The sequence below is a fragment of the Sinocyclocheilus rhinocerous genome, unplaced genomic scaffold, assembly GCF_001515625.1.
Source record: "Sinocyclocheilus rhinocerous isolate Xijiao unplaced genomic scaffold, SAMN03320098_v1.1 scaffold2994, whole genome shotgun sequence".
NCBI classification, from domain to species: domain Eukaryota; kingdom Metazoa; phylum Chordata; class Actinopteri; order Cypriniformes; family Cyprinidae; genus Sinocyclocheilus; species Sinocyclocheilus rhinocerous.
This window is the reverse complement of record NW_015630025.1, coordinates 307239-333162: the sequence shown is the minus strand read 5'-3', so window position 1 is coordinate 333162 and position 25924 is coordinate 307239. Positions and strand designations below refer to the sequence as shown.

Below are 25924 nucleotides of genomic sequence, written 5' to 3'. Positions count from 1 at the left end.
CACTGATAGGGAAAATAGTTCCCTATTCTTTTCTATGAAGAAAATTACACATTTTCAAAAGTTTTCACTATTTGACATTTACTTCCCTTATTTTCTTATTTAACCCTTAAACTATGCAACACAATTTTGAGTTAAAGGGGTGGTTGATTGTGATTTCACTTTTTTACATTAGTTAGTGTGTAATGTTGCTGTTTGAGCATAAACAATATCTGCAAAGCTGAAAGTTCAATGCAAACGGAGATATTGTCTTTTAAAATTCTGGCAGTTTAATGCCTACAGTTACGTCTCGTAGGGACTACAACGAGATACTTCCCGGGTTGGTGACATCACAAACCCAGAAATTTACATAAACCCTGCCCCCGGGAACATGCAATAAAGGGGGCGGGGTCATGTTGCGCAGCTTTAGAGAAGAGGAAGAGTTGTTGTCATGCCGTCAAAACTATTGGTGCGCGAAAAAAATCTATGAATCGTGATTCTGTCTTTTAACGATTCTAATTGATTCACAAGTTTCAAAATCAATGTTCTAAAGCAACGGTTCTTAATCCTGTTCCTCGCATCCCCTGCTCTGCACACGCTCTGTTCTGAATCTCTCTCTCATTCAGATCGTCAGCTTGTCAGCTCCTTCAATGAACTGTGTTCCAAATACAATTTATGTGTATAGACAGAGATATTTTTTGAAGCATTAAACATAGACGTGCACCTGTGGTAGAGAGCAATACTTGCTGGCAAACACTTACTGTAACTTACTGTTACAAAAATGTTACAACACAATCATGTATTCTGCTGTATTAAAGCTTTAATCAGGATGAAACAGTATATTAGAAGCTAACAGAAGCAGTAGCATTTACAAACAACAGTGTATCTTAAAAGTATGAGACAACAACAAACAAAAAAACATGCCATTCTGAAATGTCCTGTAAGAGTCGTGCTTGCACAGGTTCTGTGCGATCCTCTACACTAATATTCTCTGGGTCTCATTCAGGCTCAAAATGATAAGCAATACTAACGACGTCATTGTTTACAATACAACCGGAGCACATGCCACTGAGGTGAGGGGCGGGACATTTAGACGCGCACTAGAGGCGGTTTAGCGAATCACAACACACTGGGCCAGCTAACCAATCTGAGCCCATTGCGTATTTCTGAGGGATTTACATCACATATAAACATTATTTGTTTTGGGGGGGGGGTCTGTCTTAAGCCATGAAATTTGCAGATCAAATTGACTTGCTAACATCACCAGAGCCGATCCTCCCTATACGCAAAATACGCAAGCTGCGTAGGGCCTCCGAAACACCAGGGGGCCCCCTTGCTCTCAAAGATGATTTAATTTTAGTTTTGTTTTTGAATTTGGCTAGCGGTTATGAAATAATGAATGATCATTTATTTTAATGCGGCGCGCTGTCGCCCTTTCTACATAAAAATCAGTCAAATCATGTAATGTGAATGTCGTACACTCTTGCTCGAGACTAAAAAAACTAGTTGAAAGCCTACCGTGCCCGCGGAAGAGACTCAAGCGCTTTCCGCGAGTGCAATTCGAGACGGAGTGAAACACAGGCAAATGCGTTTCATTCATTCGTTCACCACCCATACCGTAAAATTTGTGCTTAATTGTTATGAAAATAGTATTTCAACAATATTTTATTCATAAAATCAGTAAACATAAGAAAATATCATTTAAATTTTTTGCATTAGAATAATGAGAATAATATTTTGTTGGATTAATGATCGTTTTGTTGAAATCGTGCTGAAATTGTCCTAGTGAAATTATCATAAAAATATAGTTTATATTTATTAATATATGTGACCCTGGACCACAAAACCAGTTTTAAGTCGCTGGGGTATATTTGTAGCAATAGCCAAAAATACATTGTATGGGGCAAAATTATTGATTTTTCTTTTATGCCTAAAATCATTAGGACATTAAGTAAAGATCATGTACCATAAAGATATTTTGTAAATTTCCTACTGTAAATATATCAAAACTTAATTTTTGATTAGTAATATGCATTGCTAAGAACTTCATTTGGACAACTTTAAAGGTGATTTTCTCAATATTTTGATTTTCAAATAGTTGTATCTCGGCCAAATATTGTCCTATCCTAACAAACCATACATCAATGGAAAGCTTATTTATTCAGCTTTGAGATGGTGTATACATCTCAATTTCAAAAATGTGACCCTTATGACTGGTTTTGTGGTCCAGGATCACATATATGAACATATTATTCATATAACAGTAATTAGAAAAACAATATTTGGGTTTAGGGGTGGACCTCCATGCTTAAGTTTTTTCCTAAAAAACCGTAAATTTCCATATGAATCCCACTGAAGAAATTCATACAAAATCACCACCTTGGTAGTTACTTTTTCTCATGAGATGGGGTTGGCAGATCCCATAAAAGTAATGCAAATTTAAAAAATCCTGTCAACGTCTTTCTGACACTCTACCCCCCTATGTCTTCCTCAATATAAATGGTTTGACAGAGCATATAGAAAACAGATGAAAATAGCACATTTTCCATGAACGGCTTCTCCGTGCAATGTGAAATATGTCCCTTTGTGACCTCTGCTCTGAGGACATTTATAGAACACTCACAAATACTTCACATCAACTGCTCAAAACATACATGGCCACCTCAACTCTCCTGTTACACTACACTTCCAACAATACATCACATATAAACAAATAACATTCTGTAATCTTTCCCAAAAATGGAACATTATACAAGTACAGTATCGATCATTAAAGGAGCCAGGACAATTACATAGTCTATGCCTGAACATGCGAATCACGAACAAGTTTTTAATGACACTTCTATTTTTACAGCTTTAAAGGGAGTCTCTATCCTCTTCCACTGTATTCTAAATATTTTGGGTGAACGATTCCTTTAACTGGCCAACAAGCCTACATGTCGAACATTGCAAAGTTAGTTGTGCTGATTATGAATTTTAACAATGCTATAAAATAATATGGGAATGGGAAAAGAAAGTGAGATTTTGTTGTTTTTACCTTAGGAGAGCATTTGAAGTGCATGCCAGGCACAGGAAGAGTAGTAATGTACATGGTGATGCACCTGTAGAGGTAGAGCGTCCCGACTATGAAAAAGAAGCGTCGACCTACAATTGATCTGTGGAAGGAAGATGTGGTGGTTAAATATTTTAACCACACTACTACCAGAGCGAATGACCAAGCAAGTCACATTTTACATTTCACCCTAAAATTAACAGACATAGATAAGAAATTAGACTTGGTCTATTCATTAAGGTTTTGAATTTTGAAGGTACAGTCATGACAATTAAGGAGACATTTCACATGATGATTCTCAATGATGATTCATACAGTCAAATACAAAAAGTCTTTACAGATATTTATTTAAATAAAATAAAAAATTCCATTACAGTAATGAGAATAAGTTTTTGCATTATGGTAATGAAATATGAGGGAAAATTATGCTCAAGCGTCATTTAAATATTTTATTCATATTTAATTCATGTTACAGCAATGAGATCAAAATATCGTTTAAAATTTTCCTGCATTACAGTAATGAGAATAATACTGTCTTACATTACGGTAATAAGTAAAATTGTGCTTAACTGACATTAAAAAATATTTAAATATCATTTAATATAATTAAATATAGTAAATATAATTTTAATATAATTGAATTGAAATATGACTTAATTTTTTAATTAATTTTAAATTTCATTTAATTTTTTTGCATTACAGTAACAAAAAATATATTTTCTTTCATTGCGGTATTGATCATTTAAGTGAAAATTGTGGTTAATTATGAAAATATAATTTAAACAATATTTTATTCACAAAAAATATTGTAAAAAATATTCTATTTATTACAGTAATGAATTACAATTTTCTTGGATTAATAATAATTTTAATGAAAATTGTACTTAACTGTAATAAAAATAATATTTAAATAATATGTTATTCATAAAACAGTAATCAGAAGAAAATATCACTTTTTAGCGTTAAAAATTGTGAGTAACTGTAACAAAAATATAATTTAAATAATACATTATTCCTATAACAGTAATCAGAAGAACATATCGTTTAAATTTTTTGCTTTACTGTAATGCAATAAATATTATTCTCATTATTATAATGCAAATTTTTTTTTATATTTTCTTCTGATTACTGTTGAATTTCATGAATAATATATTATTTTAATAATATTCTGTGACAAATAAGCACAACATATTACTCTAATACAGTAAATTATTCTCATTACCACAATGCAAAAAAATTTATGATATTTTCTTCTGATTACTGTTGAATTTCATGAATAATATATTATTTTAATAATATTCTGTGACAATTAAGCACAACTTATTACTGTAATGCAATAAAATATTATTCTCATTAAAGTTAAAATGCTTAATTGTCATGAAAATAATGTCAAAGTCTAAAAATTCTCCTCACTGTCTTTAAGCAAATTAGCTTATGTATTTCTTTTGAATTTGTGGTAAAATATGCCTGGGACATTACAGGATTTATGAGAATCACCTACAAACAGCATTCATGCAAGACTCTCAAATGATTCACATACACCGTGTGTGCTACTTAGAAAACTCACTTATGTTTTAAGAGACTCAGCTGTATAATCCACAAGACGATCAGAATCATTCCGTTGATCTCGCATATAGTGAAAGCCCACTCCACTCGATCAAAAAAGTCAAAGAACTTGTCAGGGAGCGGTGGAGATGCCTCCTTAGGAGGCACACGTTCATGGACCACAGAAATAATGACGGTGGTCAAGACGAAGCAGCATAAGGCATAGACAAGAGCCACGGCGGTCTTTCCCCACTCAGGAGGGAACTGCGGAGAAGATGGCTCTGGTATGGGAATCTGCACCAGTTCCTTGTGGAAGCCATTCACCACGCCATTCCGGTGAGCCTTTCCAGCACTCCCAGCATTCCCGTTATGATTCAACACCATGTGCCCGTTGGCATGTCCATTCTTGTGGACGTCGATATGATGCTCGATCTTAAGAGTCTCAATCTTTTCCAGGAGCAGACGACCACCGTCTGACATAACCCTGGAGAGGGGTGACCTCTTGAAGTCATCCGTCGTCAGACTTAACAAAGCCGGTCCGTCATAGTTTCGCAATGGTTCTGAGTATTCCTGCAGGCCCTGATCGGTCAGCCAGAGCGAGACCTCCTCCTCTGACCACGATGCTACTTTATTCATAACAGCCCTTGAGCTTGTAGAAATGTAATGGAGAATCCGGAATAGGCACACACTGCTATGAAACACGAAGTCCTTCTCTGGCCATGCTCATGACATGTGAAGGGCGTTGGGGAGGAATGGCTCACAATTTCCAGACGTTTAATCCAAATATGACGCACAACTACAGCCTCTTCATAGATGTCTGTACTGTAACAGAAAAGACAAAAGTGCATGATTCAGAAAGCACTCTACATTCTGTTTGCAAAGGCATACAAAGCATGTAATTTAAGATTAATTTAATTTATCATTGAGACACTATAATAGATTTTCAGGGCTCGACATTAAGCCTTGACATGCGCTTGTCCTTCGGACAAGTAAATCAGACATTCACTTGCCCGAGTAAAAAAGTTACTTGTCCGGGGGAAAAAAGCTTCTTTTTTTTTGGCGTAAATGTAATTTATTCTGAAGCAATTGTCTCATCAGTGCTCTATCAGGTCTTACTTTAATCAGCATATTTGTGATATTTGCCTTAAATTGATTTCCAGGACACTTTTTAACTTTGTGAAGGACAATATTTTCCTGACCTTATTGAATGTGCGTGTCATCATTTACGTACATACATTGTTAGAATAATAAGACACTGTATGGTTGTTACCATTCAAATTAAATCAGTATCAACAAACTCCATCTTTCCACTGCAGAGGAAACACTGAAGATGCATCGCTTTTTTAACATACGAATATGAAATGTGGAAAAATGCAATGATACTTTTAAATATGAAACCAAAGTACCAGTAGGTGGCGGTAGGTCTTAATGAGTGAGTCACTGATTCAACAGATTAGTTCAAATGGCTGATTCGTTCAATAAATGAAGCAAGTGACTGTCTTCATGAATGGCTCACTGAATCATTGACTCACCCGATTCGTTCAAAAATGCTGAATCATTCAGTAACGAAACACTATTATGTGTTGCTCGAGGATGCGCATCAAATAAATGTCACATTTGCAATCGTACTGATAGTCGGAAAAACATCACTCTTGGTCGTGTGATGTTGCTTACCTATTTTATATAGAATATTTATCTTTTTTTTCTACTGCAGTATGTTTGTTCGTGTTTGTTTCTTTGTGTGTGCTGTTGCGCTTATTAGTTCTGATTTCTCCGCGGGTCACACAGGCTGCGTGAGCCTCAACTGACGTGACCTTGATACTGTCAATACATTATCTGCTATCAGTCACCATTTACACTGAAAGTAATAAAATCAGAATCATGGTGCCAAAGTTTTGGCGCTGCCCTAGTTATTGTTTGTCAATGACGTTTTAAATGGGTTACTTGTCCGGGCGGGCAAGTAAAATTCTCGTTCACTTGCCCCTTCACAAAATCCACTTGTCCCGGACAAGCGTTAATGTCGAGCCCTGGATTTTGTTTATGTTTTAAATTAGATTTTGTTTATATTTTATGCTTTCATGTTAATTTTAGTTAAAGTTGTTGCAACTTCTATTAGTTTTGTTGTTTTTAAATATCTGTATAGTTTTTAATCATTTAAATTTATTGTTATCTTGTTAACTATATGAAATAAAATAAGTTGACCTTTTAATATTTTATTGTATGTAACATTTCATTCAAGTAACAATGGTGTGTTTTACACTTATATTTAGTAAAATTTTTGCGTTAATGTCGAGCCCTGGATTTTGTTTATGTTTTAAATTAGATTTTGTTTATATTTTATGCTTTCATGTTAATTTTAGTTAAAGTTGTTGCAACTTCTATTAGTTTTGTTGTTTTTAAATATCTGTATAGTTTTTAATCATTTAAATTTATTGTTATCTTGTTAACTATATGAAATAAAATAAGTTGACCTTTTAATATTTTATTTTATGTAACATTTCATTCAAGTAACAATGGTGTGTTTTACACTTATATTTAGTAAAATTTAAAAAAAAAATTTATTTTATTTTCTTTGTCAAAAATACACTATAGTATAGGGAACAATTGTCACTATTAACTAGTTGCTTATTAGCATGCCTATTATTAACATATTGGCTGTTTATTAGTACTTATAAAGCACATATTCTGCATGACCATATTCTATTCATCTACAAAACTAATTTCAAGCATTTAAAATAAATCTTTAGTTCTTACAGCATCTAGCATTAGAAATGAACTAGTATACAGTTTTCAATCACTATCTGCTAAATACATAAAAAATTTTGAGAATAAACCTTTAGACGTTAAATATCTTGAAGATGAGAAATAAATTCAGTCAAAAGTGTTTTGACTAGTTTTTACAAGTACATGATAGCAAACGCATGAAAACAGTTCGAATAGTGCAACAACGTCCACAGAGGTATATGCGATATGACAAAAACAGACAACGGTTAAAAAGCACGTGCAACTGTACTCACCAGTTTCACTTTCCTTCAGAGTTTCGCATAATTTCCAGTCACAGTAGAAACTCTTTAAAAGAAACTTTTCCAAACTACACAACATCGGAGCCATACAGTCAACACAGCAAAGTGAACCGCTAGAACTGCCTGCTATATTTAATCTTCGTCTATTTACAGAAAGAAGCACATTTAGTTCTCCGAATGGCTGCGAGCTGAAGCAGAAACACACTGATCAGGACCACATGCATCGTCTGACTGCAAGAATTCCAGGAGCTCTTGAGTGTTTCCATGGGTGTGGCAGGACTGTTTACATTACAGCAGTAGGGGGAAGGGAACTATCTATCACGGACACCATCTGGTTTGCATTAGTGAGGATGTCTGCCATAAGTTCACTGGTTACCCCTACATAAAGATCGTTTTGAACCTGTGAAAAACTTTACCAAAACTCTATCTAGTGCTTGCCCAAGTAAAACTCCAGGGCATGTTGCTATGCAGTTGCCAGGGTGTTCAGGTTGAAAATGCAAACTTTAAAAAACAAGTTTCAAATTGTAAGTATTTGAAAACTTGTGTTATCCACTTCACGTAAACTGAAGACGTCATGTGGATGCGTATTATGTGTTCAGTCTATAGGTATGTGCACAGGCGCTAAGTGTTTACAAAGTGTCTTTACAAAGTGACATTGCCAACTACTGGCCTGGCACGCAAAATATAGCGTTTTTAGTCATTTTCTCAGTTCCAGTTGAACGGGGTTGTTTTGACAAAGTTGTCGTCTGTGCGCTAAATTACAATTACAAAACAATGTTAAGTAAGAGAAATATTAAGATGTAAGATAAGATGTAAGATAAACTTTATTGTCCCGAAGGAAATTTGTCTTGGACACATACAATACGATATCTGCGGTTTAGTATGAATAACTACGTACATATAATACATACAGCAACCCATCACTACCCTACCCACAATATACAGTGAATACATAAACTACGGAGAGGGAGAAAAAAGAGAAAAAAAATGTAAATTATAACTGCTACCCTCTAGCTAACTTACCATTTAATGCTTTAATAGACAGAGGAACAAAGAAGTTCTTAAAACGGTTAAGCCTACATTGAGGAACTCTGAAGCGTCTTCCCGAAGGAAGAAGTTGGTACTCAGAGTGAAGGACATGAGTGGGGTCTAAAATAATTTTCTGAGCCTGTCTAATAATTGTCTCATAAAAGAGCCTGAAGTGTGGGATGCTGCTTAACTCCCATAATTTTCATGGCTCTCTGTGTTAGCCATGTAATCTGAGCTTTCAAATGTACACTGAGATTGCCAAACCAGGCTGAGATGCCATATCGAAGAATGCTCTCGATTACAGCATGGTAAAAGAGAAGCAACACTTTCTGGTTAACACCAAAAACCCTAAGCCTACGAAGAAAGTATAGTCGCCGTTGGACCCTAGTACAGACATTTTCCACCTGAACACTCCACCAGAGTCTACCTGGGCTATATTCTGACCATTAATGACCACTGGTGAGTGGTCTGGTCTCCAATGGGTTTGGGGTCAAACATCATCTCCACTGTTTTCTTCATGTTAATAATAAGGAAATGTTCATCACACCACTGAACAAATTTCTGAACCTCATGTTTGTAAGTAGCAACACCTGATGTTCCAGATATGAGACCTAAAATAGCTGTATCATCAGAGAACTTAATCGTGTAATTATTAACAGTACTGCATGTGCATTCATTAGTGTATAATGTGAACAGAACTGGAGAACAGACACACCCCTGTGGGGCGCCAGTGCTGATAATCATATGGCGCTTTTCCACTGCGTGGTACGACTCGGCTCGGTGTTGTGTTTGTGTCGCAAGTTCAGTGACGCAGGTAGTGACGATTCTCTCTGGCCAATCCGTGATCAGCAGAGTTTACACGTCACGTTTTGGTAACGGTACGGTTCACTTGGAACCCCAACCGAGGTGGTACTAAAAAAAGTACCAGGTACCAGGTACTGTACCCAGTGGAAAACCCCCAAAAAAGTGAACCGTACCGAGCCGTACCATGCAGTGGAAAAGCACCAATAGATTCAGACAACGTCCTATTCACCCTGACTTGCTGACTACGATTGGTCAGAAATGAGTGGAACCACTTAATAATAAAGGGGTTGACATTCATCTGCTGCAGTGATTTCAAAATAATGTGAGGCTGCAAGGTGTTAAAGGCTGAACTAAAATCTACAAACAACAGTCTAGCATAAGCCCTGGGGGATTCTCAAGATGTTTAGTCACTAGGTGCACTAACCTGTTGATTGCATCATCAGTGCCTCTCCGATGTTTATATGCAAACTGATAGGGATCTAAATGTAGACCTACTTCCTGTTTTAATTAACTTCCTGTTTTTGTTAACAGTAATGCTTGACTTAGTTAACAAAAAACACAGCATATAATGAAAATTCATGAATTTAACATTTTTTAATTTAGAAATGTCTGAATGCATGTTATAGATCTTGTGAATAATTCATCCTTGTAAAACAGTAATTTTCTACAAAAAGTTTTTTTTTTTACATCATATGTTTAATCAAAATAATCCTGCCCCCGACCGCAAGCTCACATTCATCTGCCACCACTTTTGAGTACTACTCCCACATCTCAAAATCCAATGAACAACTAAATAGAACAAAGTCCATGCCCACCATTTTTTTATAATCGTCTTGGATGTGCATCACCATACAGAAGAAAAGATCTGTCACTACTTGCATTTCATTGCGAGTTCAGCCCACTTTGCAGTTTATTTTGGATAAGAACAATCTACATAAACACACAGACACTGTTCGACAGACATGTAAAGTGACCAATCACAGTTGTTTACATGCTGTTTAGGGATGGTAGATTTGTCTGTAACTACAGAAATTAACCTGTGTGGACAAAACACATTCAAACAGTTCAGTAGTCTCTGCAAATTGTTGCGCATTTGTATTCACAGAACTTGTGATCTCGTTTCCAGGAAAATCATAAATCAAGTTGCAAATGTGCACAAGAAATAATGGGAGGGGGGTCCTTATTTCTACAATGGCACACACTTGCAAGAGCCTTGCTTCCTGTCACAATTTGTTGCTGACTGCAAGCTATACCACACAAAAGTTGTTATAGCCATGAAAAACCTTTCCCCATTTTGCAGGAAACAGCAGTATATATATATGATAAGATTAGGGGTAAAGAGAAGTGCAAAATTTGATCTGAAATGAGTATGCAATTCAATTAAAATAAAATTAAAATAAATGAATATAGCTCACATACAAAAATTATATCAGAGTATAACTGTGGTTTCCTGAGACATTTTTCACGCCCACAAGCAAACGAATATGAAATCACTTCTAATCAAGCCGAGCAAGATCAACACATTAAGACAAAACAATGGCACTGTTCAGCAACACTGCTTTATCACCTCTTTTATTACTCAGTTACTCAGAATTTTTAATTCTGATTGGTCATAGCATAAAGAGCATATTCATGTTAAACTCTATATTGGACTGTAGCAATCTTTTTGTCATACATTATCGTGTTTTCACTATGGTTTACTACCGACTGTAGTAAAAAATGGCTGTAACGGTATGGGATTTTCACGGTATGATAATCGTCTCATAAAATCATGGTTATCACGGTATATATTAAACAATAATTCTTATCAGTAACAATGACTCTTAAAAGAACAAGAACAAGTTATTTGAGTGAACAAATCCTTTATTACAACAAACTTGAAACCATTTTAATGAAAGTATTGAAGTCTCCCTTCTGAAAAATAAATAAATTTAAAAACAATAAAAAATCTGTACACCTTATGTATATCTATATCACACTTTAACATTTTAATTAAAATGTTTTAAAATGTCATCAAATGAAAATGTACAATTCCTTTTATTTTTGGCAAAGTTCAAACATGGACAAACATGATATTCCTTGAAAATGTTTAAATAAATTATTTTATTATAAAGAATATTATTGTTGTTATTATAACTTTGAAGTACATTCTACAATGCTAATATATTTCTGTCATAATTTCAAATTTTTCAAAACTTTTATTTTGACAGGTTGTAGCGTCTGACTTTTGCATTTCATCAAATATAATCTATAATCTTTTTAAACCTAACTATTTTGTACCGTATCCGTTTAATTCTTTAGCCGTAAAGGCTATCTCTCGCTCACAGACACATATCATAACTACTTTTGACTTATCCATCCAAACGATTGCGCGTTTTACGTGACATCCTCATTATACTGTAAATTCCATATTCACGACTGCACCGGGATTCCATCTGCTTCACGGAAATCATACGGCCTTAACTTATAACTTCTTATTAATGCGACACACCTTCATCTGCACGGAGGGGTGGTGTCCGCGAATATGAGCGAACATGTTGGATGTATTGCCTGCTTTTGCACCCACTTTACGTCCACATTTTTTGCAAATTGGATCCGTCCTCAAGGACAACCCCGCGTTTGTTTTTTTTAAATATCCGAAGTATTCCCATACTGCAGATATTAACTTTTTTTCGGCGGGGATGGAGATTAGATATTATCTCTGTCTCTGTCATTTTCTCCGCTGCACATGCATGTAAGCAGCCAAGTGAATGCAGAGTGAAGCAGCCGAACGGAAATAAGTTACATGTGCTCGGGTGAGATTTTTTTTCATTCATTTAAAAAAAAAAACGTAGATATGCAAATGTTTACGCATGATAACCGTGCACGTTCAAACCGTGATACCGGTATATCGTTACAACCCTAGTTGCAGGATACCACTAGTGGTGGTTAAAAAAAATGCACATGTTAAAGTTGCTCTTTTATGTGGATAGAGGGACAAGAATTGAGTGCAAACTTTGTTTACAAAAGAAATAACAGTTTAGCAACTAAATATGGAAACATGAGGGGTACGTCAGCTGCTATAGGGGATTATAATTATTTTGATAATCAATTAATCTAATGATTGTTAGAATGATTAATTGACAAACTGTCGATCATTTTGGCAGATTGATCAGTAGGCTTATTATTCAGCTTTTGCAATTCATTAAAATATTGAGTTACACATGTTCTATACATATTCATATACATATAGAGCAGAAAAATAAGTTATAATAACTTGTGACACTGATGACACTTAATATAGTAAAGCTGTGTGCTTTAAAGCAATCTATTGCATAAAGTGTAATCGTGGCGTTTATGCAAACCTCCACATCGATACGATCAGATGCTTTCTTAACTTCTGTTTTCTCATGTTGTCATTTTTATTCTGTGTTTGTTTTGCAATATACATTTACTGATTCAGTTTCGTTTGCACGTCTCATAAGTGCAACTATTTGACAACAGAAATAGTTGTCAACAATTTTTTATTGTTGGCATTGTCGATAATGTCGACGAATTGTTTCAGCGTTTGCTTTCTAAGCACTTATTAGCTCATTTTACTGGTAAAAAAAAAGTGCAAAAGTGCAGAACGAGTATTTTTATGTTTCTTGAAAAATTTAATTAAACTTGGCTCAGTTAAGAATTTCTTTGTAATTTATATTGCTTTCCATGTTCAAGGATGTCATATCGCTTAAATTTTAATGCACATTGCACAGATAATAGCTGCAAAGGAAAATCTGTGGGTGTATTGCATAGTAAGTCAACATATTAAATTGACTGCAAATTAATAATAATACATTTTATAAACCTTTTTTCTAGATTTTTATTATTTTGATTTATTATAATTTCTATTATTATTTTTAGACTTTTTTATTATTTGGCAAGTATTAGTCATGCAATAAACATAGGATAAATGGACAGGCACTTTTTATTATCACAAAATAATATAACCAATATGTTTAATAAGCTGCAAAATAATACATATTTTTACTAGCATAAAAAGGAAAGTATTCAGGGTGGTTTTCTCATTTAATGCATATGCTGTTTTGAATGACACATGTACAGAAGCCTTTCCTCCTTACACAGAGGGGTAAAAAAAGAAAGAAAGAAAAGAAGTGAAGATAACCAGGCTGAGAATGTGACCGTTAACATCAAACAACAGATGTAACCATTGACTAATGACTTAATAAAGTGCACAAGACTGATTTAGTCTGTCTTTCTATAGTCATGTCATATGACGTATCTGCAGATGCCATGCGGGTTACATTAAGTGCTATGCAACCTCTGAGAAACAAGGACAAACTATAGTCTAGGACTGTGGGAGGAGTTTTTAGGGCCTTCAGATACTATTTCTAAAACTGAGAATGAGTAATCCATTTAAACAAGCAAAACAATCTGTGGTCAAACCCAAGTATAATGAAATAAAAGTACAAGCCAAACCACAAACCAAATTTCAGTTGTCAATACAAATGATAACATCAAAAAAAGTTTTTTAGGTTTGAATTTATGGTTTTATTAGAAAGAATTGCACTGTAGTTCTGACAGCACAAACTTGAGAAACTGCCAAATATATAAATGGGTAACTAGAGAGGAAAACTCTTCCGCAGCTAAATAAAGATGTGAGAGAACGGAAAATGTGTTCACATATGAAGTCCATAACAACCATCATCATTAGAGCCAGTCACCTGCTCAAAGTCATGTAATCTCATGTGCTTCTTTGGAACATTAACTTGTCATGAGTAAAGCTGTACTTTAACTCTATGCATTACTTTTTCCAGAACAGAACTGCTCAGCTGTTCAATGACTATAACTGTGATCTAACTATATGCAAAACAATAATCTAGGTAATCATATACAGTGTTCAAACAACAAAACATGTATGGTTCATGTATGATGAACTTAGAATTTTTAGTTGAATTAAATACATAAAATGACTTGAAAACACAGCTTCTATGAGGAGCATGTTTATATTTATGAATAATAGTATTCATTTTCATATCTTTCTGATGCAAGTGTGACTTTTAACCTTAAAACTTATTTAAAAGGCCTTTTTACCTAAAAACATATTTTCCAGGATTGATGGCATACATATCTGATAACAATTCTGTAATCATATTAATATTAATGTTCATTGTATGTGCTTTGCTGGGGAAAGAATGGGAAATATTTAAAAACACTTTTGAATAATGATGTGTGCATTCATGTATACAGAGTGTCAGAAAAATATGTTATTACTTATTGTGCTTGATATTTAAACCACATGGTATTTAAAGGGGACCTATTATGTAAAAATCACTTTTATAAGGTGGTTGAACACAGTTGTGTGGCCGCAGCATGTGAAAATAATCAGCCTATAATAGGGCTGTGCAAATAATCTAATGCGATTTTCATGCGCATCTTGTCAGTAAAGCCGGTTCTGTGATTAGTAGTAAATCTCCAGCACGTGCTTTCAGATGGAGCGGCATTTACTACACAGAGCCGTAGATCGCTGACAAGCTACGCAATATCGCGTTCATAATTGGCAATGAATAGCCTGCGATTTTGAACGCGATATCGCCTAGCTTGTCGGTGAACTACGGGCTCTGTGTAGTAAATGCCGCTCCATCTGAAAGCACGTGCTGGAAATTTAATACTAATCACAGAACCGGCTTTACTGATGAGATGCGCATGAAAATCGCATTCGATTATTTTCACAGCCCTAGCCTATAATGGTAAAAATCCACCCACTCATTTTTTTATAATCCCAATAAATCATATACAGTCTCTCAGAACAAGCGATTCCAGATTTCTCCCTACCTTGACGTCATCGTAGGGAGAAATCCCGCCCATTTGTGACGCTCTCTGCCCTATTAAGCATAAACACAGCCCCGAGAAGCAGCAGTCCACCATTACTGCAGATATACAATGTCAGCGCCAAAGAGGCATTAGAAGTGTTGTGTTTTGGGATGCACTAATGAACGTAGGAGCTCCATAGTCTCCCTCACCAAGAGCTTGTAACACTCCAAAGAGAAAGGAAAAAATGAAATCGCATCATATGACCCCTTTAAGCTTTTCTTTTGATGGAAACAGCAGAAGAGCTTTTATTTTGAAGGGAAACTCCAGCTTCAGTGAAAACAGGCTTACAAAAACGCATCTCACTTCAAATCTAATGAAATTCTATAAAAATCTGCAGCAAAGATAAAGCCTACTGTTGCGTTCCCAAACGCGCACTAAACTCACAACATTTGCAATAAACAAGTTCACTGCATTCATTCACTGTGAACAGAGCCGTTCTGAGGAATGGAAAACACCGGATCACGAGCTGATCGCCTGAACAATGTGTGCGATTCGCTTTAAAACACGCAGCAAAAACAGACTTGATGAAGGGATTAAGACATATTGTGCTTTCAGTTTTAGTATAAAGCATAATGGCTTAAAACAAATATATTTTAAAAACTACACTTTTTGCCCAGAAGGCCTATCGTTTCATATCGTCATGTGACCACGATCATATCGAGACAGTTCTGCTATCGCGATATTGATAATATCGTTACATCCCTAATCAATACCAATGGTTCGTGCGCGAACGTCAGCCCCAGACAAAGTAAGCGCGTCATATTTTGTTTTCCAAATTGCCTTCCTATAAAGAGGTTCTTGGCACTATTTAAGGCTAATGTTGCTAAAGCTACCATTGTCTCTGACTATTTTCACTGATGCTGCCATCACGTGCTACCAGAATGATCGTAAATTGGAATGTGGTATTTAAAAATTACATATGAAAGCAATGTGAAGTCGACCACTTGAGAGTTTCTGACATTTTCAGTTATTTTGACATTTTCAATTCTTCTCCTCCGCATCACCCTAGCGCCATTTTGGAAAGTACCACGACACATACACGTGCTTTCCTCTGAACGTAAACAAGGCGCAGAGCATGCGTGTTCCACTTCAGCAGCACCATGCGCATGCATTGTTTACGTGCCAATCAAAGCATGTGCATGCATTATGGTACTCTCCAAAATGGCGCAAGGGTGACACGGAGGAGAAGAATTATTGAATAAATTTATTTTAGTTTTTTTTTTTTTGCACACAAAATGTATTTTTGGTTGAACCACTGATGTCACATGGACTATTTTGTCAATGTTCTTGGTACCTTTCTGGACCTTAAATGTGGTAGGATCCTTGATGTCTATGGAGGGTCAGAAAGCTGTCGGATTTCATCAAAAATATCTTAATTTGTTTTCAAAAGATGAACAAAGGTCTTACAGGTTTGGAACAACATGAGGGTGAGTAATGTCAGAATTTTCATTTTTGGGAGAACTATCCCTTTAAACCTTTCTTAATTTTTATTTATTTTTTTGGTCAAAACCATATGAAACCAACATTAATACAAAGAGTAGAGTTATAAAAACTTGACACAGATTTTTAAAAAGATTTTTCCTTTTCTTTATCTTGGACACTTTTATTTTGACCTCTAGAATTATTCAATACAAAACTGCTGACGTCATATTTTCATCATATAAAGTGATTGTATCTCTTCACAGGACTAGGATTAAAGCGCTTGATTCATATGGATTCATTTTACGATGCCTTTATGACCTTTTAAGTTTTGGTTACTTGGACTTTCAATGGAAAAACTTTTCAGGTTTCATTAAACAGATCTTAATTTGGCTTTTGAAGATTAACTAAGGGTCTTAAGTCTTATGGGTTTGGAACAACATGAGGGTAAATGACTACATTTAAATTTTTGCCTCAACTGTATACATTAATGATAACAAATAAAAAAAGTCAGCCAGCTATTTATCATTAAGTCCATTATTGTGTCTTTAAACCCAACAATTCGAAAAAATAAAATGAAGAACCAAAAATCATTAACAAGACCTCTGTAATTTTAGCGATTATCACTTGACTTTAGATGATCACCTGACTTTGGGTTGCTGTCCACAATCGTGTCAAATTTCAGACAAACTTCCAGGTTTATAGTGAACTGTGGATGTTTACAAAAGTGCTGTGGTGAGTTTCTGTGTCAGTCAGTGGTTTTAGAAAAAAAATAAATTAAACCAGATGCAACTTTGGCCTCATTTTACCATATACAACACAGCACACTGTGTCAAATATTGTATCCCACAATACAATGTGTTCCAACTTCACCCTCCATTTCCAAAGTGCGAGAAACAGACTGGCGGTCAAAAAAAGATTTTTTGACATCTCTTTCTTGACTCATTTTGTAATCAGGCTATAAAAACCTTCAAAAATATCTACTGTTATAAATTATTCTTTCAACCATGGTGCATACAGGAATGCTTTTAAAAAGTATTGAAGGAGTTCACACTTCTTGACTGCTTTCCTATAAGTAACCCCTCCAATTTATTCATTTAATGATGATAATTAAAGAAGAAAAGACCACACGTAAGTTCAGGAAGATGCTTCACTCTGTAATCCAGTTGCTTGGTTACTTATAAAAATACACTATCAGCAGTGAATAAGTTAAGTTTCATCGGAACTTACTCATACCATGTGTTTGCAAACAGTTGCTATAACTACTGCTGATTCTATTTTAGAAACGATGATAGGTACTCATTTGAGTATGGCAAACACATCACACTAATATAAACATTGGCTACCAGAAATCCCTTACTCTGCCTTTAAGATAATATTCAAACTGAAACTTTCTGTAAAAAGGAACCTGATAACAATGCAAGTCTGTAGATCAGATGATTTCTTTAACCCATCTATTGAATTCAGACAGCCTTTGTTAACTGAGGTGGTTTTAAGTTACTTAACAGTTTCTCCTGTGCAAAGCAAACAAGGTGTGGGACTGAACTAAACTGTCATTCCTCTAACTCCCATCGGTATTGTGTATCAGCTTTTTTCACCCGCCTTATCTAGATTTATACAAGAATGTGGTCAGAAATGTTTTGAATGGCCCACTGAGTTTAAAAGATAAAATTGAGAAATATTGTTATGATAACTGCAGCTGTAGCCACACAAAGGGCAAAACATGACATAAAAAATGACATATCATATTTTAGCAATTAAATAACTGTCCCAAGTTTTTAGTTCTCTATCCCAGCGTACCTGTCTGAGAGACTTTTCACTTTAAGACCTAATGCACAGACCTATACACATACAGATAATACACATCTGATATTCTTCCAAGTTTTTACATTCACTTAAGACAAAACTGACTGTTTACATGAATACTCGCCAAAGCTGACATTTAAAAAAAAACTTTTTTGTGTATTTTTGTCATAATTGTTGATGAAAAGGTCAGTAGATTTTTGTCAGTTTTTGTCATTCAAAACGAGTTTTCATTTAGTTATTGTCTCATTTACATTTGTGACAAAAATGTTGTTGACAAAAACTATGGTGAAAATTATGTCAATTAAATTAACACTGGTTACATTTACATGTAGCCATTTAGCAGATGCTTTTATCACACACACACACATATAAGCAAAAGAAAAACAAGTAGATAGAACAGAATAGAATAGAAAGCTAGTGATAGTTTTTTTTGGTTGTCGCATACAACCGAAAAACTGAAGAATATCAAACCCTGCACCTGTAAACTGTGTATTTTTTGCACAACAGAGGACATAACTATAGCTTAAAACATAAAAGCAATTTGAGTAACTCTAATTTTTTTTTAAATGTTTTAGATACTTTATCCTGCTTCCTGCACACATATCAGTACCTTCCCACGGATCCCATGGGAATGCAGAACGATGAACCAATGGAATCATCACCAGGCCCATTCAGACATATATTGACCACATAATTGACAATTTCAAAATTTTCTCAGACATAAAATATGACATTTCCCAGTTGCACTACATTTAAAATGTTCATTGTACACTCTGCAGCATTAACATTCTTCAAGTTCCTGGGCCAGGCATGTTCCATGCCTTTGCAACATCTGCTAAAATGCCAAACAACCAGCTCAAATTAAAAAATATAGGAAAACCCTCCATTCCCAATGCCAAGATGCTAGTTACACCATATGATCATATTCCTGTAGATTAGATTTACACTTAGTTACCCCAGAGGTCTTATCAAAAGTGTGTAGTGTGCGTTTAGACTGATGTGATTTCACATGTGAGTGATTCTTCAATTAGAGGGATGTTCCTGTTCCCTACAATAATTTAAGGGGGGGGATAAATAAATAAAAATGTCTATGCTTTAAACCAGGGTTTGCCAAAGTGTAAAAAAAAAAAAAAAAAAAAAACTTATTTATAAAAATAAAACATTAAAAAATAAAATATTTAAATATTATTATTTTATATGTTTACCTGCATTTAACCCTCAGGGGGTACGTCGAGCAAATATTTTAGGTTTGACTGACAAAAAAGTGATTTTAGTTTTAAAAGATTAATGGCTTTAAACTTTTTTTGTGTCAAAAGTGTTGCATTTAAATTTCTCTATTTTAGATTTTGGGTTTTGTGATCAGTCAATGCATGAGTCGCTCACTTGATATGGGAAATGAGCTTGCAAAATACATATCCAACACTGACCAAAACTTATATCAAAAAATATATCATTGTTATATGGGTGCATATATACATATGCATATACATATACACACACACATATGAAAAGTCTGTATTGCATTGTTTTGTTATATCACCCAACTCAAAAACTGGGATGTGAAAGGTCAGTTAAATGTTCAACTCTAAAACTACAAGTCAGAATAAGATGGCCAGCAGCACTGCTGATGGGGAAGGACAGGCCACAATAGACCCATTGAGTCTCTGAATCACTCTCTGTCTTCTCAGAAACTCCTCAACACGCACATCCCATAAGTTGAAACTAAATTAGCATTACCAGCACGTCTTGAGTTCACACTAACAAACAAGAGCACAAACTGGGAAATGCCTCGATTCGAGCAGTTCAAAAAGTCAGATATCAAAGTGGGAGGCACTGCTTTGTACAGATACATTTCTCTGCGTGCTTGACTTTGCAATGTAAAACAGAGCAATTAGAATTGCACTCTGAACAAGTAACACACACACGTCATTACATGGAACTACAAACTTGCACTTTCAAAAGCAATGATGTTTGGATTTTGTGTTTATGTTCCTACACTGGTTTGATTCGGGCGACTACTATGCGCTGAAAATTGAATAACTTTAAAAAGAATTACTGAGGAAACTGCAATGTCTATTAATGGTTTTCTATTCCAATCTTAATGTGAACAAGAGGGATTTTCCATTGTATTGTCCTTTAGTGCTGGTGTAAGGTTTCAAGACTGGACCACATTCACTTGATAAGAGTCTTTGGGGAGAGTCAGTGTCTGGCCTTTCCAACACTGAGAGCTTTATCACATGTCTGCCTCAAGAATAACACTCATACAACCACAGGATATAGGATATAGCCATTATAAAGAGTATCACGATGCATGCGCATGCTTTTCTCTGAACGTAAATAACGCATGCGTGTGGAGCTGCTGACGTAGAACACGCATGCGCTGTGCCTTGTTTGCGCATGCATCGTGGTACTCTCCATAATGGCGGTAAATGGTTATTCGGAGGAGAAGAATTGTTGAATAAAGTCATTATTTTTGCTTCCTATGTGCACAAAAAGTATTCTTGTAGCTTCGTAAATTACGGTTGAACCACTGATGTCACATGGACTATTTTAACAATGTCCTTACTGTATTTCTGTGCCTTTACCGTGGTAGTACCCTTGCTGTCTATGGAGGGTCAGAGTTGCACTCTGAACAAGTAACACACACACGTCATTACATGGAACTACAAACTTGCACTTTCAAAAGCAATGATGTTTGGATTTTGTGTTTATGTTCCTACACTGGTTTGATTCGGGCGACTACTATGCGCTGAAAATTGAATAACTTTAAAAAGAATTACTGAGGAAACTGCAATGTCTATTAATGGTTTTCTATTCCAATCTTAATGTGAACAAGAGGGATTTTCCATTGTATTGTCCTTTAGTGCTGGTGTAAGGTTTCAAGACTGGACCACATTCACTTGATAAGAGTCTTTGGGGAGAGTCAGTGTCTGGCCTTTCCAACACTGAGAGCTTTATCACATGTCTGCCTCAAGAATAACACTCATACAACCACAGGATATAGGATATAGCCATTATAAAGAGTATCACGATGCATGCGCATGCTTTTCTCTGAACGTAAATAACGCATGCGTGTGGAGCTGCTGACGTAGAACACGCATGCGCTGTGCCTTGTTTGCGCATGCATCGTGGTACTCTCCATAATGGCGGTAAATGGTTATTCGGAGGAGAAGAATTGTTGAATAAAGTCATTATTTTTGCTTCCTATGTGCACAAAAAGTATTCTTGTAGCTTCGTAAATTACGGTTGAACCACTGATGTCACATGGACTATTTTAACAATGTCCTTACTGTATTTCTGTGCCTTTACCGTGGTAGTACCCTTGCTGTCTATGGAGGGTCAGAGAGCTCTCAGATTTCATCAAAAATATCTTAATTTGTGTTCCAGAGATTAACGAAAGTCTTATGGGTTTGGAATGACATGAGGGCGAGTAATTAATGACAAAATTTTTGGGTGAACTATACCTTTAATAACATTGAAAAAAAAACACAGAACTAGGGTTGGGTATCGTTTGGTTTTTTTTCGATACCAGTGCCAAATCGATACTTTTAAAATGGTTCCGGTGCCTGATACTTATTAAAAAATAAATAAATAGATTGGCCATAGCACTATAAACACATGATGTCGGTTTCATTCATACTGGACGCCAGAGGGCGCCCTCGCACAAAAAATCCACATATCCAGTCACAGAAGTAGCGGAACTCATGACCCTCCAGGAAATCCCTTATATGGACAAAGGCATGGCTATTATAGCTGTAACTGAGTAAACAGAACATATAAACATTTTGAATGATAAAACAAAGACAACACTCGACTGCGACAATATAGTTTATGTGTGTTATTCAAGCCATCTCTGGTATTTTTATAATAATCAAGTATATTTATAATCCATTGCTAATCAATGTATTATTTTTAAAGTAGCCTATGGAACATATTTTCTGCCTCATTCTGTGACAAGAAGCCACATCAGATAACAAAAGGAAGCATTTGACTGGTGTTGTGGAGTAAAAAGGTTATAATGTTCTCTTTTGTTGGACAACAGGTTTAGAAATGTGAATACAAGGAAAGTTTAGCTTTAGGCATTTTAATTTAAGCATGTTTAGCTTAGTTAATGGAAGGCTACCTGCTGCCATCAGAGCAAGTGTAATTACTGCATTCACGTGCTCCTCGGATGCTCTCATTTCCCGAGTCGGAATGTGAAAACAACATGGACACGCTCGTTACTACAAGGATTTGTTGGATTTGTATTATTAGAGCTTTCCGACTTGAGTTCACGTGCATTTTCTCAGTCGGGAAATTATTTTTCATGTGCGGTGCCGGTGATGATGCTTCTTACGTCCGTTTCGGAGAACCAGAGGACAAATATTTCAATCGATCGCTCAGGCATGGCACCGAAATGAGGCACCGAAATCTGCGTTCTGATTCGGTTCTAGACCATAACGGTTACATAGATACAGGTGCCATATTGGTACCGGGTTTCGGTACCCAACCCTACACTGACTGAACACATTTTTTTTCATGGTGTTCCATTTTATTTTGTCAATATTGTTTCTGTACCACTTTGCTACTGAATCTACAGCGTCATGGAAGATGGAATAATTTTACAACGGAAAACACTTTCACACAATAGCTAAACAACCAGGCCCAACTCCATGGGGGGGTCCAGGGCCACTATCAGTGAATTGTATTACTGATTTTTATACACAGAATATGTACAGATTATTAGTTTCCGGAAGGATAAAAAAAAAAAACACTTCAACCCACCAGGACACAGCTACCACCTCATCCATTTGTGGCAGCGAGGTTGGAAAAATAAATGAGTCAAGTTTATCAGCAGCTTCCGATGGTGTCAAAAACACAATTACAATAAAAAAAAATACAGAAATTCTGTCCCAAATGATTTGAATAGGGCAAATCCTGACCAGGCAGTTCTGAAATCATACCCCCAAACTGTTTTTGGAGGGAGGGAGAGATGCTTTTCGCTACTTGGTATCAGTCATGTCAGACCGTGGTTTGAATATTTCGTAGATTGTGATGCATACTTTTTATTCTTCTTGTCGAGTGTTTGGTGTTGTAAATATTATAGCGTTCAGGGCTCGACAATAATTACTGCCCGATGGCCTGGGGCCAGCATTCAATTCTCTTTGGTGACTTCTTGCGCTTTAATGGACAAATGCACCTGGCCAATTTGAACATTCAAGTGAAGACGTGTCTAAGGCAGTGCGCAAGCCTAATATTTTCTTTCCTCGTCTTCTCGTGCTTGAACATCAGTTACGTCTTAAGTGAACAAGAAAGAAAGAAAGAAAGAAAGAAAAATCGGATGTATATCAATATATCGGACCCATTCACGTTGGATGTGTATCAATATATTGGACCCATGGAAGGATAAAAAAAAAAAACACTTCAACCCACCAGGACACAGCTACCACCTCATCCATTTGTGGCAGCGAGGTTGGAAAAATAAATGAGTCAAGTTTATCAGCAGCTTCCGATGGTGTCAAAAACACAATTACAATAAAAAAAAATACAGAAATTCTGTCCCAAATGATTTGAATAGGGCAAATCCTGACCAGGCAGTTCTGAAATCATACCCCCAAACTGTTTTTGGAGGGAGGGAGAGATGCTTTTCGCTACTTGGTATCAGTCATGTCAGACCGTGGTTTGAATATTTCGTAGATTGTGATGCATACTTTTTATTCTTCTTGTCGAGTGTTTGATGTTGTAAATATTATAGCGTTCAGGGCTCGACAATAATTACTGCCCGATGGCCTGGGGCCAGCATTCAATTCTCTTTGGTGACTTCTTGCGCTTTAATGGACAAATGCACCTGGCCAATTTGAACATTCAAGTGAAGACGTGTCTAAGGCAGCGCGCAAGCCTAATATTTTCTTTCCTCGTCTTCTCGTGCTTGAACATCAGTTAAGTCTTAAGTGAACAAGAAAGAAAGAAAGAAAGAAAGAAAGAAAGAAAAATCGGATGTATATCAATATATCGGACCCATTCACGTTGGATGTGTATCAATATATTGGACCCATGCAACAGAATATTCAAAATTAAGAAAACAACAACAAACAAACAAACAAACAGACAGACAAACAAACCTAACAACTGCCATACATTTATGATATTAAAACTGTCAATAGACATGAGATCTACACACACATATACATCTCGTATCTGGAGCCGGGCCTGTAAACAGCACATTTTTATATGGGGTTTCTTATTCCTTGTCCTTTAACAAAATGGCTATTGACTTGGAAACCAGGAGACTCTCAGTTTAGTGAAGAACCAGGAAGATAGACCAGTCCCAGATGTTATTTATCACATCAACACAATGTTTGGCTCCACTCACATAGAAGGAAGCAAGAGTAAAACAAAGGAAACTTTGCTTGCAATGGGCCTATAAACTGTATTATAAACCCTCAGGCTTCATTTGGTAACATCCTCATTGACATCTAAAGATTTTTTGCTCTATTACAGTATCAAGATAACCATTCTAAAAGTGACTGTAAACCACGGAGTGGAGTTATTGATCTGGCTGAGGAATTTCCTTAATGTAAAACAGCAGATCTCTAAATATGCACACATTATATAGATTTTCTCATTAGCAAACAGTAATAGTCTGAATTCTTAACATTTGTTTGCTAAGCAAATGCTCAACAGCTAAGAATCTTGTGCTTGTGATCTTCAACATGACTCAATTAAAACTCTGAATGTATCAAAGTTTTGTATTGAGATTAAAACATTGTAAAACCGTACAAAGCGTTTACACGACTATGACAATGACTGTACTAAAAACGTAAAAGTTCATCCTTAGCACTAGGGTTGGGTATCGTTTTAATTTGATCAATTCCGATTTCGATTCTTTTCGATTCCCAGTTTCGATTCCAATGGGATTAAAAAATGATATCAAACATTTATCCTGTGTCTCTTTTTGCAAACCATTTAGTTGCAGCTGAATACCATGAACAAAAATTCAACATTTTTGTTGAAAAACTGTGAAGTGTTAACCCCCCAACTGTTAAGACGAAATTTACACCCCTGTGTGTGGCTGAAAAGACTGTGAAGTTGTTTCATTCATGACAGCTGCTCTCTTTAGGTCAGTGGCTAAAATGCTGTATTACTCATGCCAGGCCAGTAGTTGGCGATGTCACTTTGTAAAGACATACTACAGTACACGCCTGTGCACATATATTGATATAGACTTAATAATATAAAAAGCATAATATGCATGCTCATGACGTCATCATTTTCACAAATTCTAATTTTTGTAGTTTACATTAAGACAATAATGGCATTGTTTTTTAAGTCATGCACTTTGAAACCCGTTTTCAAATGTTCATGTTTTCAGTTCCCTAAAACGCCATTGTTGTGTAAATGAATGGCCAAAATGCATAAAAAGTTTTCTGTTTTTAGT

At 35.7% G+C, this 25924-nt stretch overlaps 1 protein-coding gene across 3 annotated transcripts in view; it reads right to left on the bottom strand.

The window, feature by feature from the left end:
* The window catches only part of LOC107739757 (phosphatidylcholine:ceramide cholinephosphotransferase 1-like), a 38288-nt gene that overhangs the window by 4396 nt on the left and 7968 nt on the right, over positions 1-25924 (bottom strand). For 2 of the 3 annotated variants that reach the window (XM_016551960.1, XM_016551961.1), the window contains exons 1-3: positions 7591-7961; positions 4596-5395; positions 3014-3131 (exon numbers count right to left, since the gene is read on the bottom strand). In XM_016551960.1, coding sequence (XP_016407446.1) covers positions 3014-3131; positions 4596-5209 — 732 coding nt within the window. In that variant the 5' untranslated portion in view covers positions 5210-5395; positions 7591-7961. Of the gene's footprint in view, positions 1-3013; positions 3132-4595; positions 5396-7590; positions 7962-25924 lie in introns of those variants that run through there. The other variant, XM_016551962.1, reaches the window with a different exon arrangement.